The sequence below is a fragment of the Callionymus lyra genome, chromosome 16 (genome assembly GCF_982586985.1).
Source record: "Callionymus lyra chromosome 16, fCalLyr1.hap1.1, whole genome shotgun sequence".
In the NCBI taxonomy this organism is placed as follows: Eukaryota; Metazoa; Chordata; class Actinopteri; order Syngnathiformes; family Callionymidae; genus Callionymus; species Callionymus lyra.
The window spans coordinates 23576077-23596997 of NC_141833.1; the positions used below are offsets into that span (position 1 = coordinate 23576077).

General features: G+C 36.8%; 1 protein-coding gene across 2 annotated transcripts in view; it reads right to left on the bottom strand.

Moving 5' to 3' along the window:
• The window catches only part of egfra (epidermal growth factor receptor a (erythroblastic leukemia viral (v-erb-b) oncogene homolog, avian)), a 59744-nt gene extending 42220 nt beyond the window's left edge, over nucleotides 1-17524 (bottom strand). For both annotated transcript variants that reach the window (XM_087811085.1, XM_087811084.1), the window contains exon 1: nucleotides 17311-17524. In XM_087811085.1, coding sequence (XP_087667211.1) covers nucleotides 17311-17380 — 70 coding nt within the window. In that variant the 5' untranslated portion in view covers nucleotides 17381-17524. The remainder of the gene's footprint in view (nucleotides 1-17310) is intronic.
• Nucleotides 17525-20921: the final 3397 nt, after the last annotated feature.

A 20921-nucleotide genomic window follows, 5' to 3' on the forward strand; every position in this document is an offset into this window, starting at 1 on the left:
TTTACTCGAGGACTAATGTTGGATATTGTGTGTGTAAGTGTGTGTGTGTGTGTGTGTGTGTGTAAGAGTGTGTGTGTGGGCAAGTATTTGTGTCTCCAGGCTACGTGGTCCGAGTTCAGTTCATTTATTAATAAAGTACATTAGTCGACATAAGCGTGTGCAACTTCCACAGTATCACAATTTTTTATGTCGTCGCACACATTCGACACAACCAGAGAACTCAGTGGAAGAACTTAATACCCGATCACTTCCCTTACGGTGAAAAGTTTATGGTGAAAAACGCAGCGTCACTACTTACATCATATACATTACACAACATTATGTAACATTAGAGAAAGACGACAACTTGAGTCTCTGCTACACAACACGAGCTTCTCCTCCTTCTTCTCCTCGTTCTCCTGCGACAATGTAATTACAACATCTCCAGAGACTCCTGATGTCATTAGCAGATAACAAACGCTGAATCACTGGATTTCAAAACTCCATTCTTTTCCATAAACTTCCTCGAGACGTCGATAAGCGCGACTGAGGTTCTGGTTCTGGTCGAGACCGGATGAAGGAGCATCTGATCCTCCAGGCTTACAGAACATTCCTCTGCCAGATCGTCCTCCAGTGAACACAAGTATTTCCTTCTTCATTAATCAAGAATCTCCCGTCTGTTCACACACTGACAGAGGAAATCCTCGCTGGTGTCGGAGATGCCGAGGCCCCTCGGAGGGTCTTGGGGGCCACTAGGAAAAAAAAAAGGGGGGTGACAGTGGGTGAGACCTCCTCCTTCCTGTGAGTGCAAACACTCGCCGACACTCCAGGAAGTTGGACTTCTGCTGCTGGAGCGTCTCAGAGGGAGGTCCGAGCATCTTACTCTCGAGCGGCTGTTTGTGGGTCACCGTGAGGGGGGGTCCTGACAGGAAATAAATGGACGAGTGTGACCCCTTCTATGAAGGAGGACAAGTTGGGGTTACCCTCCTTTTCCTGTCCTCAGCTCAGATTGAGGCGCTCCAGAAAGCTGCGAGAGATCAGTGTCGACTCCGACCCATGACCCCGAACGGAACATATACGAGAAGCTACACGAGCTTCAGACGCAACATATGCTTGGTTTTCGTCGGATTTCATTTGGTTTTGATTTCGATCGGACCAGGAGTTGAACTGTCCTTATGAGAGAGAAAGAAAAAAAGAGTCCCTGGAAAGGCAGGTGTCATTTCCTGGCTCAGTTAGTTTATCATCAAATCTTTTGAAACTACCATTTCTAAGATATTTTATTCATGACTTGAACTTTTAATAGTAAACAAATGATCCAACTCTGGAAAAATAAAACCTTCCAAGAAAGGAATCCTGTTTTAAAACAATACATTTTTAAAGATAAAACGATGAAAAAGGTAGATAAACTCTATAGCAGCAGAGAACCATCAACAGATGTGTTTGTGTAGCCAGAGGTGTGTAGCCAGAGGTGTGTAGACAGAGGTGTGTAGACAGAGGTGTGTAGACAGAGGTGTGTAGACAGAGGTGTGTAGCCAGAGGTGTGTAGCCAGAGGTGTGTAGCCAGAGGTGTGTAACTTGAACAAACACACACAATCTCAAACAAACCTCTGCCAGGTTTACACAAAAAACAAGTTCCCGCAAAATCAGAACAGTTTGTTTCTCAAGACTGTTCAAGTATTACTGGATCAGAACCAGCAACTAGTGAATCTGTTAAAAGCTGCTGGACTCACTGTATCCTCTGGTCCTCAGTCGTCACTGCTTTCATTTGTTTTCAAACCAAAATATGTCCAAACATCAGCTTTAAAAGCTGCTAGACTCACTGTATCCTCTCGTCCTCAGTCGTAACTGCTTTCATTTGTTTTCAAACCAAAATATGTCCAAACATCAGCTTTAAAAGCTGCTGGACTCACTGCATCCTCTCGTCCTCAGTCGTAACTGCTTTCATTTGTTTTCAAACCAAAATATGTCCAAACATCAGCTTTAAAAGCTGCTGGACTCACTGTATCCTCTCGTCCTCAGTCATAACTGCTTTCATTTGTTTTCAAAACAAAATATGTCCAAACCTCAGCTTTAAAAGCTGCTGGACTCACTGTATCCTCTCGTCCTCAGTCGTAACTGCTTTCATTTGTTTTCAAAACAAAATATGTCCAAACCTCAGCTTTAAAAGCTGCTGGACTCACTGTATCCTCTCGTCCTCAGTCGTAACTGCTTTCATTTGTTTTCAAACCACAAAATGTCCAAACATCAGCTTTAAAAGCTGCTGGACTCACTGTATCCTCTCGTCCTCAGTCATAACTGCTTTCATTTGTTTTCAAAACAAAATATGTCCAAACCTCAGCTTTAAAAGCTGCTGGACTCACTGTATCCTCTCGTCCTCAGTCGTAACTGCTTTCATTTGTTTTCAAAACAAAATATGTCCAAACCTCAGCTTTAAAAGCTGCTGGACTCACTGTATCCTCTCGTCCTCAGTCGTAACTGCTTTCATTTGTTTTCAAACCACAAAATATGTCCAAACATCAGCTTTAAAAGCTGCTGGACTCACTGCATCCTCTCGTCCTCAGTCGTAACTGCTTTCATTTGTTTTCAAACCAAAATATGTCCAAACATCAGCTTTAAAAGCTGCTGGACTCACTGTATCATCTCGTCCTCAGTCGTAACTGCTTTCATTTGTTTTCAAAAGTAAATATGTCCAAACCTCAGCTTTAAAAGCTGCTGGACTCACTGTATCCTCTCATCCTCAGTCGTCACTGCTTTCATTTGTTTTCAAACCAAAATATGTCCAAACATCAGCTTTAAAAGCTGCTGGACTCACTGTATCCTCTCGTCCTCAGTCGTAACTGCTTTCATTTGTTTTCAAAACAAAATATGTCCAAACCTCAGCTTTAAAAGCTGCTGGACTCACTGTATCCTCTCGTCCTCAGTCGTAACTGCTTTCATTTGTTTTCAAACCAAAATATGTCCAAACCTCAGCTTTAAAAGCTGCTGGACTCACTGTATCCTCTCGTCCTCATTCTTTCTTTAGCTGCGGAGAACGTAACGACTGCTGCCATCTAGAGGCCGGAGGTTTAATTGCAACACAAAAATTAACAAACGCTAACAAATCGCCATGATAAAAAATAAATGTGAACTTAAATCAATTAAATGATGTCGAACATCGAGCCGGTCTACGGTGAAAACTAAATATTGCGATATAAAATAACTTAAGCACGTCTGGTAGTAATCGACTCTTTTTACCCAGAACCCCCTGCACCATTCAAACTCCAGAAAAATGTTCCAACAATCAACCCACTTCCTCTGAACATTCTAGCAGTTATAGTCCATCCAAGCCAAGACACCCCCCCCCCACACACACACACACACACATTTTCTTCTCTCCTTCCCTGTAAAAGGCAAACTCCTCTTCAATCCCACAGGAAGAAGGAGAGGAAGGCCAGAGAGGGAGTGGGCGGCATCACTGCTGCTCACTCACTTCTCAACCATCTCCTAAAAACACCCCCGACTCTCCCCTTCCTCCTCCCTTCCTCCTTCCTCCCCGAGGCATGGCGGCGAGCGAACGACTGGACGTGAGGTCACGTGACACGGCAGTGTTTCAGCGCGAGGACAGATAACTCGGCCGCACTCGACTCATCGCCCGCTGAGAAGAAGATAAACTCTCTTTCTTCTGGAGGGTTTTTCTTATTTTTAGATCAGCCGCCGACAGCAGCTTCTGTCCGGACCGGCGTTCGCGGCGTCGCCTGCCAACGACTCATCATCGCTCGCCCAGAGAGAGAGAGAGAGAGACCCCATAAAAGGAAGATTTTGTAAAAAGCCTCTGGGTTCATGTCAGACACCGAGACCAGATCTTCTCGCAGAAGATCCACGACCTCTCGCGCGAGACCGTGAGTGAATCCACGTCCGGGAGGGAAAAAAAAAAACTTGTGACACATGAAGGTGGAATGTTTGAAATGCAGATGCTTCTGGTGCCAAGAACGCCAGGAAATCACATCTAATCCCAAGGTCGAGCCCTTTTACAACCGAGCTGATACTACCGGGGTGTCCCTGTGGCCTCCGGGGTGGAGGTCGAAGGTCACGGCCGGTACATTATCTCATTATTAGGTTCGATTATCTCGATCCTGAGAAGAACTCGTTTTCAAACTGATGCAGCGACTAAGTGATCTTCTCCGAGAACCAGGAAGCGGATGATGGGACGAGACGAGAGAATCTCGTTGGCGTTTTGAAGTTCCATCTGGATCCCAGACGGTGTTGAAGAATTTGTCGCCCACGTGTATGGCGTCGAACTGCGACAACGACCGTTTCGAACCATCAAAATAATAAACTAGACGTTAGAAGGACATGAACCATCCAATCACAACATCTTGTTGGTCGTACGACATCGTCAGGGTCAGTGATGACTGAGGACGAGAGAATACAGTGATGACTGAGGACGAGAGGATACAGTGATGACTGAGGACGAGAGAATACAGTGATGACCGAGGACGAGAGGATACAGTGATGACTGAGGACGAGAGGATACAGTGATGACTGAGGATGAGAGGATACAGTGATGACTGAGGACGAGAGGATACAGTGATGACTGACGACGAGAGGATACAGTGATGACTGAGGACGAGAGGATACAGTGATGACTGAGGACGAGAGGATACAGTGATGACTGACGACGAGAGGATACAGTGATGACTGAGGACGAGAGGATACAGTGATGACTGAGGACGAGAGGATACCGTGATGACTGAGGACGAGAGGATACAGTGATGACTGAGGACGAGAGGATACAGTGATGACTGAGGACGAGAGGATACCGTGATGACTGAGGACGAGAGGATACAGTGATGACTGAGGACGAGAGGATACAGTGCAATAGAAGAGCAAAGAACAGACTTTTAAGAATGAAGATAATGTTTAATTACAAGTTACAAATAATATTTACAATATGTTGATCAATACATTGATCGATCAGTCGATCAAATGACACTCATCACATCCATATCTTTGACTTTGATTTCTTATCACAAGTTATTGATCCACACACACACACACACACACACACACACACACACACACACACACACACACACACACACACACACACACACACACACACACACACACACACACACACACACACACACACACACACACACACACACACACACACACACACACACACCACGAAAAAAGTGTAGTTCGTTGTGTTGTTGTGTGTAATCTTGTGTTGTTGTGAAGCTTCGTCAACGTAAACATGTCAATAAATATGTTTATTCCAGTAGTGACATCGTTTTGACTGAAACATGTTAGAAGAACACAAGTGTTTGTGTAGTTAAGAACTTCAGCAACAACTACACAACTGGTGGAGTGAAGTACGACACACAGGTTTATTTAACCTCCGTGCACGTGTGCGTCTGAGACAATGGTTGTTTAAGATACCACGACCCGAGTGGGCGGTTGTTTCAACCCCCCCACGCCGCAGACACACAAAAGAGGCTTTATACACAACTCACAGTCGCACAGTTGTGTGTCGCTCTGTTGTGCGTCGCACATCAAACGACAGACGACCGTTATCACGACACTCTGGGAACATATCAGCAACGTAAACACAGACTGGACCCGAGGCAGGAACTGTGAAGTGTGTCAGTGCACGCCAGAGCGTCGCACACGCTAACGACATTAATAACACGTATGTTCACATCTGACCTCGTGACCACATTATTCTCCTGATCCTTCAGGCTCAGACAGAAGGACTCATAACTAATCAAAGCATAACAAGCAACTACACATGAAGACGTTAAGCTGCTCTAGATAAGGATGAACCTCAGGTGCACGAGCAGAAGCTAGCATTGACTCGAGGGTATCTGACTTTATTTAGCACAATTATATATTTAATAATATATATATATATATATATATAATAAAGTGAAAAAAATAGCTTGTTGATATCACTATTAGAAGTGTGTGTTGTCGAACAACGATATAGTGACATAATGATAGTGTAGTAACAAGTATATACTGTATGTGTAGTATTGTCCAGTACTTGACTCTGGTGTTGTGATAGTGTAGTAACAAATATATATGTGTAGTATTGTAGAGTACTTGACTCTGGTGTTATGATAGTGTAGTAACAAGTATATATTGTATGTGTAGTATTGTCCAGTACTTGACTCTGGTGTTGTGATAGTGTAGTAACAAGTATATATGTGTAGTATTGTCCAGTACTTGACTCTGGTGTTGTGATAGTGTAGAAACAAGTATATATGTGTAGTATTGTCCAGTACTTGACTCTGGTGTTGTGATAGTGTAGTAACAAGTATATATGTGTAGTATTGTCCAGTACTTGACTCTGGTGTTGTGATAGTGTAGTAACAAGTATATATGTGTAGTATTGTCCAGTACTTGACTCTGGTGTTGTGATAGTGTAGTAACAAGTATATATGTGTAGTATTGTCCAGTACTTGACTCTGGTGTTGTGATAGTGTAGTAACAAGTATATATGTGTAGTATTGTCCAGTACTTGACTCTGGTGTTGTGATAGTGTAGTAACAAGTATATATGTGTAGTATTGTCCAGTACTTGACTCTGGTGTTGTGTATGTCCAAACATCAGCTTTAAAAGCTGCTGGACTCACTGTATCCTCTCGTCCTCAGCCATCATTCTTCCTTTAGCTGCGAAGGACGTGACGACTGCTGCCATCTAGAGGCCGGGAGTTTAATTTCAACTCGAACAAGACTTTGATCCAGTATTTGTTCTTTAAAATACCTTTGAATACATGAATGTATGTGAAGCGCTGACACTCGTTGATATTGAGGAAGTGTCGTCTCTGAACGTCTACGTGAACAATAAACCGTTGTCTTTGAAGTTAGTTTTACGACAGATTCTGTATTTTATTAGCGTCAAAGATTATTCTTCATGATCTAACGATTCAAAGTGACAGACGTCGAGAGGCTTCTGATGATTCTCTGCTCGACCGTCTCTTTCTTTCAAAGACATGAAAGGATGTCGAAGGTTCCAGGTGTTCGTGTGCGTCCATCAAAACTGTCTTTCATGAAAGAGAAGAAGAACCAGACGTTTGTCGAGACGTTTGTTGAGACGAGACGTGTCAACAATAGTTATTATGTCTTCGAGATCAAACGCTGCTTCTATTAAAACGTCTCATTGTTCGAGTCGAGGTTTCCTGGTTAATGACTTTGATGAACAACTTCCTCATATCATCGTCTGAAACATCTTCACCTACTGTCTCACACCTGAGTCATCAATGTATCCTCTTGTCCTCAGTCATCACTTTATCCTCTCGTCCTCAGTCATCACTTTATCCTCTCGTCCTCAGTCATCACTGTATCCTCTCGTCCTCAGTCATCACTTTATCCTCTCGTCCTCAGTCATCACTGTATCCTCTCGTCCTCAGTCATCACTTTATCCTCTCGTCCTCAGTCATCACTGTATCCTCTCGTCCTCAGTCATCACTGTATCCTCTCGTCCTCAGTCATCACTGTATCCTCTCGTCCTCAGTCATCACTGTATCCTCTCATCCTCAGTCATCACTGTATCCTCTCGTCCTCAGTCATCACTGTATCCTCTCGTCCTCAGTCATCACTTTATCCTCTCGTCCTCAGTCATCACTTTATCCTCTCGTCCTCAGTCATCACTGTATCCTCTCGTCCTCAGTCATCACTTTATCCTCTCGTCCTCAGTCATCACTGTATCCTCTCGTCCTCGGTCATCACTGTATCCTCTCGTCCTCGGTCATCACTGTATCCTCTCGTCCTCGGTCATCACTGTATCCTCTCGTCCTCGGTCAACGCTGTATCCTCTCGTCCTCAGTCAACGCTGTATCCTCTCGTCCTCGGTCAACGCTGTATCCTCTCGTCCTCGGTCAACGCTGTATCCTCTCGTCCTCGGTCAACGCTGTATCCCCTCGTCCTCAGTCAACGCTGTATCCCCTCGTCCTCAGTCAACGCTGTATCCTCTCGTCCTCAGTCAACGCTGTATCCTCTCGTCCTCAGTCAACGCTGTATCCTCTCGTCCTCAGTCAACGCTGTATACTCTCGTCCTCAGTCAACGCTGTATCCTCACGTCCTCAGTCAACGCTGTATACTCTCGTCCTCAGTCAACGCTGTATCCTCTCGTCCTCAGTCAACGCTGTATCCTCTCGTCCTCAGTCAACGCTGTATCCTCTCGTCCTCAGTCAACGCTGTATCCTCTCATCCTCAGTCAACACTGTATCCTCTCGTCCTCAGTCAACACTGTATCCTCTCGTCCTCAGTCAACGCTGTATCCTCTCATCCTCAGTCAACACTGTATCCTCTCGTCCTCAGTCAACACTGTATCCTCTTGTCCTTCGTTTTGGTTTCTGTCCCGGGTCCGCCCAAAGTACTCCCCCCAGTTACCCTCAAACCCTTCTCAGGGAGAGTCTCGACCTCAGATCACTTCTGTTGAATCTACTCTGAGTCTCAGTTGAACGTCTGAAAATATCAAGTTTTTAAAGAGAAATAAACGAGTAAATCAGCGTAACTTCAACACTTTCACAAACGTTTGTTCAGTTGATTCTACTTTTATAGTCGCGAGCGGAAATGAGTTTCCAGGTGTAAACATCATAAACACGACGTGATCACACACCGAGGCCATAAGAGGAACATTTACGATCCACGGCGATGTTTCAAGAACAACAATATTCACGGTCGCACAACTTTCCACACAAGCCTCGACTTCCTGTTCAAACTTCAAGTTTAACGTGTGAATCACGACATAGTTTCATAATCAGAAGCAGAGACTCGAACACACGAGTGAAGACATGTGATCACGTTCACTGACACAACTTACTTTCTTTGTAACGAGTTAATTTATCACAATATTTTAAGATGGAAAAAGTATTTCAAGGCCTCGAATGTCGAGAGAATCAACAACTTATGTTAACATTAACAAAATGTAAACTGAACAAAATGTAAACTGAACAAAATGTAAACTGAACAAACTCATCAACAGGAAAAAAATCACTGTCTGGCTCTTAGATTTCTGATAATAATTAAGTTTCAATTCTTCAACAACGTCTCCAACATGTGCACGAGAGACATTTTGTTCTCTGGACACAAAACATAAAAAACACAAAAACATAAAAACACAAAATCTACCATTAACTTCCCTTTTCTTTCTTTTGAACACATATCATGATCCTTTTTGTTCACGATACCATATGAACTGTTTGTTTATTACTGTGTTGCAATTTAACTAGATGACAGCAGTCACTACATCATCCGCAGCTAAAGGAAGAATGATGACTGAGGACGAGAGGATACAGTGATGACTGAGGACGAGAGGATACAGTGATGACCGAGGACGAGAGGATACAGTAATGACTGAGGACGAGAGGATACAGTGATGACTGAGGACGAGAGGATACAGTGATGACTGAGGACGAGAGGATACAGTGATGATTAATGACGAGAGGATACAGTGATGACTGAGGACAAGAGGATACAATGATGACTGAGGACGAGAGGATACAGTGAAGACTAAGCACAAGAGGATTCAGTGATGACTGAGGACGAGAGGATACAGAGATGATTAATGACGAGAGGATACAGTGATGACTGAGGACAAGAGGATACAATGATGACTGAGGACGAGAGGATACAGTGAAGACTAAGCACAAGAGGATTCAGTGATGACTGAGGACGATAGGATACAGTGATGACTGAGGACAAGAGGATACAGTGATGACTGAGGACGAGAGGATACAGTGATGACTGAGGACGAGAGGATACAGTGATGACTGAGGACGATAGGATACAGTGATGACTGAGGACAAGAGGATACAGTGATGACTGAGGACGAGAGGATACAGAGATGATTAATGACGAGAGGATACAGTGATGACTGAGGACAAGAGGATACAATGATGACTGAGGACGAGAGGATACAGTGAAGACTAAGCACAAGAGGATTCAGTGATGACTGAGGACGAGAGGATACAGTGATGACTGAGGACAAGAGGATACAGTGATGACTGAGGACGAGAGGATACAGTGATGACTGAGGACGAGAGGATACAGTGATGACTGAGGACGATAGGATACAGTGATGACTGAGGACAAGAGGATACAGTGATGACTGAGGACGAGAGGATACAGTGATGACTAAGCACAAGAGGATTCAGTGATGACTGAGGACGAGAGGATACAGTGATGACTGAGGACAAGAGGATACAGTGATGACTAAGCACAAGAGGATTCAGTGATGACTGAGGACGAGGGGATACAGTGATGACTAAGCACAAGAGGATTCAGTGTTGACTGAAAACGAGAGGACACAGTGTTGACTGAGGGCAAGAGGATACATCAGTATATATCACGTCCTTGTATCGTGATACTATCAACAGACTCTTGACAATAACGTCGTTTGTTTGGATCACGATGAAAGTCGTGAACTATCGTGAACTTCATTCATTCGTCTCCACATGAGTCTCCGGACGACGTTAAACTTTCATGATCTATTCCTGCTTCTATTCTTCCAGGACACATTCAGTGAACCCTGACAAAGAGATGGTCATAATGTTTCAGCATCAGGGGTCAAAGGTCTCCTGAACTTCCGCTGACCCGCCGGCGCTGGTGTGTTCTTGAAGGAAGACGTAAACGTGAACAAGGCTCACAGTCGAGCTTCTGTTGACACAGACGTGAGTCGTGTCTACGAGACTTGAGGTCAGAAGACCAGATAAGAATGTTGGAGACGAACACAAGAATCTGTGTCTCAAGAGTAGATGTTGTGATTTAACACGACTCTTAAACAACTTTAAGAGTTAAATATTGATATCATGACATTAAAAAATGATTTTTCTTCAATAATTTAATTAAATATATATATATATACTGTATATATTTGAAATGTCTTATTTATTCTAATGTTTTAAAAATACATTTTTTATAAATTCTTTGTATTTTTATACTATTGTTTTAGTTTAGAAAAATATTTATTTAAATTCAACATTTGAATATAGAAATGAACGATTAAATTAACCTGATAATAAAAACAATGGTTTCAAAAATAGATTCTATTAAAAGTCATGTCATGATATGAAAATAGATTCTATTTGAATTAAAAGTCATGTCATGATATAAACATAGATTCTATTAAAAGTCATGTCATGATATGAAAAGAGATTCTATTTAAATTAAAAGTCATGTCATGATATAAACATAGATTATATTAAAAGTCAAGTCATGATATGAAAAGAGATTCTATTTAAATTAAAAGTCATGTCATGATATGAAAAGAGATTCTATTTAAATTAAAAGTCATGTCATGATATAAACATAGATTCTATTAAAAGTCATGTCATGATATAAACATAGATTCTATTAAAAGTAATGTCATGATATGAAAAGAGATTCTATTTAAATTAAAAGTCATGTCATGATATAAACATAGATTCTATTAAAAGTCATGTCATGATATAAACATAGATTCTATTAAAAGTCATGTCATGATATGAAAAGAGATTCTATTTAAATTAAAAGTCATGTCATGATATAAACATAGATTCTATTAAAAGTCATGTCATGATATAAACATAGATTATATTAAAAGTCAAGTCATGATATGAAAAGAGATTCTATTTAAATTAAAAGTCATGTCATGATATGAAAAGAGATTCTATTTAAATTAAAAGTCATGTCATGATATGAAAAGAGATTCTATTTAAATTAAAAGTCATGTCATGATATAAACATAGATTCTATTAAAAGTCATGTTATGATATAAACATAGATTCTATTAAAAGTCATGTCATGATATGAAAAGAGATTCTATTTAAATTAAAAGTCATGTCATGATATGAAAATAGATTCTATTTGAATTAAAAGTCATGTCATGATATGAAAATAGATTCTATTTGAATTAAAAGTCATGTCATGATATAAACATAGATTCTATTAAAAGTCAAGTCATGATATGAAGGACTTTAAAGAAACAACAAAGGCTTCGACTGAAACCACAAATATTCAGATTAGCTTCAGGAATTCAAAGGAGACGATGTTGTGTCTCGACGTCTGTTCGAAGTATAAACGTCTTTGTTACACTAGTGTCATGTGACCAGAGTCAACACACATCTTCGTAACACAAGTGGTCGTCACTCAGGGTAGCTAATGTTGAGACAACGAGCGGATCAAGACCCGTGAGTTAAAGAAGCAGCGACTCCTGAAGTTCTCGAGGACGAACCATCAACAGTTTCATCGACAGGAAGACGTTTGTTTGAAAGTCATTGTTCTCTCGCTCCGGGTCGTTCTCTCTGAAGATGTTCACGAGAACAAACCAGAAGAAGAACAAACCAGAAGAACAAACCAGAAGAAGAACAAACCAGAAGAAGAACAAACCAGATGAAGAACAAACCAGAAGAAGAACAAACCAGAAGAAGAACAAACCAGAAGAAGAACAAACCAGATGAAGAACAAACCAGAAGAAGAACAAACCAGATGAAGAACAAACCAGATGAAGAACAAACCAGATGAAGAACAAACCAGATGAAGAACAAACCAGATGAAGAACAAACCAGATGAAGAACAAACCAGATGAAGAACAAACCAGATGAAGTACAAACCAGAAGAAGAACAAACCAGAAGAAGAACAAACCAGAAGAAGAACAAACCAGAAGAAGAACAAACCAGATGAAGAACAAACCAGATGAAGAACAAACCAGATGAAGAACAAACCAGAAGAAGAACAAACCAGATGAAGAACAAACCAGATGAAGAACAAACCAGATGAAGAACAAACCAGATGAAGTACAAACCAGAAGAAGAACAAACCAGAAGAAGAACAAACCAGTAGAAGAACAAACCAGAAGAAGAACAAACCAACCAGTAGAAGAACAAACCAACCAGTAGAAGAACAAACCAGAAGAAGAACAAACCAGAAGAAGAACAAACCAGATGAAGAACAAACCAGTCGAAGAACAAACCAGATGAAGACGTGGTTGATGCAGGAAGTTGAGAAGACGAACATCTAGTCTTAGATCAGGTAGAACTTTATCTACTGGTCTGGAGGAGAAATGTTCCTCCACATGAATCCATGAAGTTTCTCTTTGTTACTTTTATTTTTGACCTGAATATTTTCTTCATAAGTTTCAACAACTGTTGATAAGAAAGGATTCAAACACTGAAACAACACATACTTCTGCCAAGGAGCGAATTCACTGTGACTTTGTGAAGATACTGAAGATCAATATATTACTAGAACATAAAAACAATTGAATCAGTACAAGTGTGTGTTTGTCAAGAGTGTGTTAGTATCACGATACAATGATATGATATATACTGTATCCTCTCGTCCTCAGTCATCACCGGAACTCGCAGGATCTCATTCTTCCTGTGTGTCTGGAGGTGTGTGCATGTGTGTAGCTGTGTGTGTGCATGTGTGTGTCTGAAGGTGTGTGCATGTGTGTAGCTGTGTGTGTGCATGTGTGTGTCTGAAGGTGTGTGCATGTGTGTAGCTGTGTGTGTGCATGTGTGTGTCTGAAGGTGTGTGCATGTGTGTAGCTGTGTGTGTGCGTGTGTGTGTCTGAAGGTGTGTGCATGTGTGTAGCTGTGTGTGTGTGTTAAGTTTCTAGAATAATTGCTGGTAAAACACAAAAGTTTGGTACAATATTTAATAATAATAGTTAATAATAATAATAATAATAATAATAAAAGTTGTCACATGTGTTTGTCAGTCAACAAAGCAGAACAAAAACACACAATAATGCAGAACAAAAACACACAACAAAGCAGAACAAAAGCAGCTTCAGGTTCTTCGCGAGAACCTTCTGACAACAGAGCAACTATTGTGGTCCAAACCTCAGCCTCGATCAAAGCTTCTCTCACGACCTTCCAGACGAGAGAAGCAGACGAACGTCTGTGAAGGTCGTCAGGACCTGCAGGACCACAGACGTCTAGGGTTACATCGGATCAGAACCAGCTGATGGAAGCCGTGTGTGAGGACCAGCTACACACTTGTGTTTGAGAAGATGCTCACGTCCTCGAACATCATCCGAATGCTCAAGAGAACAAAGACAACCTGAGAGTCGAACCTCAAACCTTCTTCTCGTGCTACATGTTCAGACCTGCTCAAGGTTCACAATCGTTTCATTTTCGTTTACGGTTTACATTTAAAAACGTTTCGTATTCATTTACTTTTCATATTCATAACTGTGTGTTTGCAAATTAAATAAATATAAATAAATTATTGTTTGTCTTTTTTTTCATGGTTTATGTTCAAAAGTTCCAGATTTAACAGTTTTAACAAAGTCAAAATATTTTCTTTTGGATTCATTTAAACTTAAACAACTTAAATTCATTGTTTTGTTGTTTATGGTCCGAGCAGGTTCTCATGCGGGTCAAGGTGACCCAGAGGGTTTGATCTGATGAAGCTCCTGTTCAAACAAATCAAATCTAACATCTGTTCAGAAATTTTAATCCGTCTCAATAATCTCAGGAAACACTGGCCTCAGATTAAAAGTTAAATTCACAGAATGATTGTGATGCAGATTAAACCAGATCACAGATGAATCCTCAAACATTTCATCTTCTTCAGGTGTTTTTTAAAGTCTCACAAGAACCACCGGAAGATTCACCAGTAGAACCACTAGAAGAACCACCAGACGAATCACCATAAGAAGAACCAAAAGAACCACCAGAAAAATCACCAGAAGAACCACCAGAAAAATCACCACAAGAAGAATCACCAGAAGAATCACCAGAAGAACCACCAGAAGAACCAACACAAGAACCACCACAAGAACCGACACAAGAAGAATCACCAGAAGAACCACCAGACGAATTACCAGAAGAACCACCAGAATAAACAACAGAAGAACCACCAGAATAAACAACAGACGAACCACCAGAATAAATACCGGAAGAACCACCGGAAGAACCACCGGAAGAACCACCAGAAGAACCACCAGACGAATTACCAGAAGAACCACCAGAATAAACAACAGAAGAACCACCAGAATAAACAACAGAAGCACCACCAGAAGAACCACCAGAAGAACCAGCCGGCCGAATTACCAGAAGAACCACCAGAATAAACAACAGAAGCACCACCAGAAGAACCACCAGAAGCACCACCAGAAGAACCACCAGAAGAACCCCCAGAAGAACCCCCAGAAGAACCACCAGAAGAACCACCAGAAGAACCACCAGAAGCACCACCAGAAGAACCCCCAGAAGAACCACCAGAAGAACCCCCAGAAGAACCCCCAGAAGAACCCCCAGAAGCACCACCAGAAGAACCACCAGAAGAACCACCAGAAGAACCACCATCGTGTCCTTGTATTGTGTTACTATCAACACACTCCTGGCGACACACACGTCAAGTGTTGATCTTTCAAGTTTTGAATCATAGGTTCAGAGACGAAGACTCGAAGGTTGTCGGTTCGAAGCCCGAGTCACTCATGAAGGTCCGTGTGGATCAATAACCTGATGATGTTAATCAGCTCCTAACGTTCTTCTCGTCAACGTGACGTCACCACCGGTTGCTCGGCAACACAAACAGTCGCAGGTTCGACGCCGGATTATTTGAATAATTAACTTTCCTCACGTGGAGCGACTCGATGGCAGGATTATCACCGTTTGTGTCGCAGAAAACGATCCGAGGATTAATCCAAACAAACACGTTAATCCTTCGACAGATTTAAGGCTTTTATTTGGAAAATGTCGACTCCAAGGTCACGGAGCGTCAGGTTCAATTCCTGGTTGATGAGCAAGAACATCTGCGCGGCCTCCGGTCCAACGACAACAACACAAACATGTGTTTAGACGCTACACAACTGTGAGGTGTTGAGAACACATGTTCGTCTACAAACACACAACGACACACAAGTGTGTAGAGATGTTGTGACGACACATGAATCATGTTCACAAGAGACGAACTTCTCCTCCTCCGACCACCATTGTTGAGCAGATCTGGACGAACAGACGTCGACACGTCAACGAAGAAGAGAAGCAGGAAATATAACTGCTTGAGTTACACATGTTTTTATCTTATATTTACTTCAAATCAAACAATTTTCAACTATAATCAACAATTTTCAACTATAATCAAACAATTTTCAACTATAATCAACAATTTTCAACTATAATCCAACAATTTTCAACTATAATCAACAATTTTCAACTATAATCCAACAATTTTCAACTATAATCCAACAATTTTCAACTATAATCAAACAATTTTCAACTATAATCAACAATTTTCAACTATAATCTAACAATTTTCAACTAAAATCAAACAATTTTCAACTAAAATCAAACAATTTTCAACTAAAATCAAACAATTTTCAACTAAAATCCAACAATTTTCAACTAAAATCAAACAATTTTCAACTAAAATCAAACAATTTTCAACTAAAATCAAACAATTTTCAACTATAATCCAACAATTTTCAACTGAAATCAAACAATTTTCAGCTAAAATCCAACAATTTTCAACTATAATCCAACAATTTTCAACTGTAATCAAACAATTTTCAACTAAAATCAAACAATTTTCAACTATAATCCAACAATTTTCAACTATAATAAAACAATTTTCAACTAAAATCAAACAATTTTCAACTAAAATCAAACAATTTTCAACTATAATCAAACAATTTCAACTATAATCCAACAATTTTCAACTGAAATCAAACAATTTTCAGCTATAATCGAACAATTTTCAACTATAATCCAACAATTTTCAACTGAAATCAAACAATTTTCAACTATAATCCAACAATTTAAACTATAATCAAACAATTTTCAACTAAAATCAAACAATTTTCAACTATAATCAAACAATTTTCAACTAAAATCAAACAATTTTCAACTATAATCAAACAATTTTCAACTAAAATCAAACAATTTTCAACTATAATCAAACAATTTTCAACTAAAATCAAACAATTTTCAACTATAATAAAACAATTTTCAACTATAATCAAACAATTTTCAACTAAAATAATGAATAAATAACTAAAAATACTTTTAATGCAGGAATTAAATATATATTAAATATATATAAAAATACATTGGTTTCAAATATTCAAAAACAATTCTGACGAGAACATAAAACTATGACAAATAAGGTTAAAAACTTCTTAGAGCAGCAGCGACAGGAAGTTCATCTCAAGTAAAGAACTTTCAGTTGAAATCACAGTTTTTCACTCAAGACTCGAATCCAAAAGTGACTCAAACGGTCTTTTCGATCCGTTTTTGATCGTTTTTCTCACGAGAGAAACTTTCGGCTCGACTCTGACGTCACAGCGTCGCCGGTTCAAGTCCAGGCTGATAAGAGTCTGGAGGGTCTGAGGGTCTGAGGGTCTGGACTCACCTTTCTTCTGCGTCCACGCGCCGCGGAGGATCCACAACAAGAAGATCCACGTCACGAACCGAGCAGCCATCGTGACGTCAGCTTCACTCCATGACCCGCGCGCGAGCTTCAGGAGCTTCAGGTGCGTCGAGACTCGACTGTGATCGAAGTGTGTGTGAGTGTGTGTGAGTGTGAGTGAGTGTGTGTCAACTCCTGCTCCTGCTCCTCCTCCTCTTCCTCCACCTCTACTTCTACTTCTTCTTCTTCTTCTTCTTCTTCTTCTCCTGGTTTTTCTCCCGCGGAGGAGGAGAGTCGTGACGTCACGGGGCGGGAGGAGGCGCAGGTAGAAAAGTTGAGTCACAGAAAAGTTTGACTCATTTGAGATTCGATCCAACTTTTTAAGAATCAGATAAACTTGAGTGTTTTTTTTTAACAATCAGCCGTAACATTATGACCACCCGAGGCCGTAACATTATGACCACCTGGAGCTTTTGTTGACGTTTGACGCCGTTTTTTTGATTTTCATCATTTCAGATATAATTAAATCATGATAAATAAAATCGAGCGTTTAATTATTAATATTTTATAAATTGTTAATTCTGTTAAAAAAAAGAAGATAAATAAATAAAAACAAGCGTGTAATTATTAATATTTTATAAATTGTTAAATATGTTAAAAAAAAGAAGATAAATAAATAAAAACAAGCGTGTAATTATTTACATTTTATAAATTGTTAATTCTGTTAAAAAAAAGAAGATAAATAAATAAAAACAAGCGTGTAATTATTAATATTTTATAAATTGTTAATTATGTTAAAAAAAGAAGATAAATAAATAAAAACAAGCGTGTAATTATTAATATTTTATAAATTGTTAAATATGTACAAAAAAATGGATAAATAAATAACAACAAGCGTGTAATTATTAATTTTTATAAATTGTTAATTATGTTAAAAAAAAGAAGATAAATAAATAAAAACAAGCGTGTAATTATTAATATTTTATAAATTGTTAAATATGTTAAAAAAAAGAAGATAAATAAATAAAAACAAGCGTGTAATTATTAATATTTTATAAATTGTTAAATATGTTAAAAAAAAGAAGATAAATAAATAAAAACAAGCGTGTAATTATTAATATTTTATAAATTGTTAAATATGTTTAAAAAAAAGAAGATAAATAAATAAAAACAAGCGTGTAATTATTATTTTTTATAAATTGTTAATTCTGTTAAAAAAAAAGAAGATAAATAAATAAAAACAAGCGTGTAATTATTAATATTTTATAAATTGTTAAATATGTTTAAAAAAAAGAAGATAAATAAATAAAAACAAGCGTGTAATTATTATTTTTTATAAATTGTTAATTCTGTTAAAAAAAAAGAAGATAAATAAATAAAAACAAGCGTGTAATTATTAATATTTTATAAATTGTTAATTATGTTAAAAAAGAAGATAAATAAATAACAACAAGCGTGTAATTATTAATTTTTATAAATTGTTAATTATGTTAAAAAAAAGAAGATAAATAAATAAAAACAAGCGTGTAATTATTTATATTTTATAAATTGTTAATTATGTTAAAAAAAAGAAGATAAATAAATAAAAACAAGCGTGTAATTATTTATATTTTATAAATTGTTAATTCTGTTAAAAAAAAGAAGATAAATAAATAAAAACAAGCGTGTAATTATTAATATTTTATAAATTGTTAAATATGTTAAAAAAAAGAAGATAAATAAATAAAAACAAGCGTGTAATTATTAATATTTTATAAATTGTTAAATATGTTAAAAAAAAGAAGATAAATAAATAAAAACAAGCGTGTAATTATTTACATTTTATAAATTGTTAAATATGTTAAAAAAAGAAGATAAATAAATAAAAACAAGCGTGTAATTATTAATATTTTATAAATTGTTAAATATGTACAAAAAATAGATAAATAAATAAAAACAAGCGTGTAATTATTAACATTTTATAAATTGTTAAATATGTTAAATAAAAAGAAGATAAATAAATAAAAACAAGCGTGTAATTATTAATATTTTATAAATTGTTAAATATGTTTAAAAAAAAAGAAGATAAATAAATAAAAACAAGCGTGTAATTATTTACATTTTATAAATTGTTAAATATGTTAAATAAAAAGAAGATAAATAAATAAAAACAAGCGTGTAATTATTAATATTTTATAAATTGTTAAATATGTTTAAAAAAAAAGAAGATAAATAAATAACAACAAGCGTGTAATTATTTACATTTTATAAATTGTTAAATATGTTAAAAAAAAGAAGATAAATAAATAAAAACAAGTGTGTAATTATTTACATTTTATAAATTGTTAATTATGTTAAAAAAAAAGAAGATAAATAAATAAAAACAAGCGTGTAATTATTTACATTTTATAAATTGTTAAATATGTTAAAAAAAAGAAGATAAATAAATAACAACAAGTGTGTAATTATTTACATTTTATAAATTGTTAATTATGTTAAAAAAAAGAAGATAAATAAATAAAAACAAGCGTGTAATTATTTACATTTTATAAATTGTTAATTATGTTAAAAAAAAGAAGATAAATAAATAAAAACAAGCGTGTAATTATTTACATTTTATAAATTGTTAATTCTGTTAAAAAAAAGAAGATAAATAAATAAAAACAAGCGTGTAATTATTTACATTTTATAAATTGTTAAATATGTTAAAAAAAAAAGAAGATAAATAAATAAAAACAAGCGTGTAATTATTTACATTTTATAAATTGTTAATTCTGTTAAAAAAAAGAAGATAAATAAATAAAAACAAGCGTGTAATTATTTACATTTTATAAATTGTTAAATATGTTAAAAAAAAAAGAAGATAAATAAATAAAAACAAGCGTGTAATTATTTACATTTTATAAATTGTTAAATATGTTAAAAAAAAGAAGATAAATAAATAAAAACAAGCGTGTAATTATTTACATTTTATAAATTGTTAAATATGTACAAAAAAATAGATAAATAAATAAAAACAAGCGTGTAATTATTTACATTTTATAAATTGTTAAATATGTACAAAAAATAGATAAATAAATAAAAACAAGCGTGTAATTATTTACATTTTATAAATTGTTTATTATGTTAAAAAAAAGAAGATAAATAAATAAAAACAAGCGTGTAATTATTTACATTTTATAAATTGTTAAATATGTTAAAAAAAAGAAGATAAATAAATAAAAACAAGCGTGTAATTATTAATATGTTATAAATTGTTAAATATGTTAAAAAAAAAGAAGATAAATAAATAAAAACAAGCGTGTAATTATTAATATGTTATAAATTGTTAAATATGTTAAAAAAAATAGATAAATAAATAACAACAAGCGTGTAATTATTAATATTTTATAAATTGTTAATTATGTTAAAAAAAGAAGATAAATAAATAAAAACAAGCGTGTAATTATTTACATTTTATAAATTGTTAATTCTGTTAAAAAAAAGAAGATAAATAAATAACAACAAGCGTGTAATTATTTACATTTTATAAATTGTTAATTCTGTTAAAAAAAAGAAGATAAATAAATAACAACAAGCGTGTAATTATTTACATTTTATAAATTGTTAAATATGTTAAATAAAAAGAAGATAAA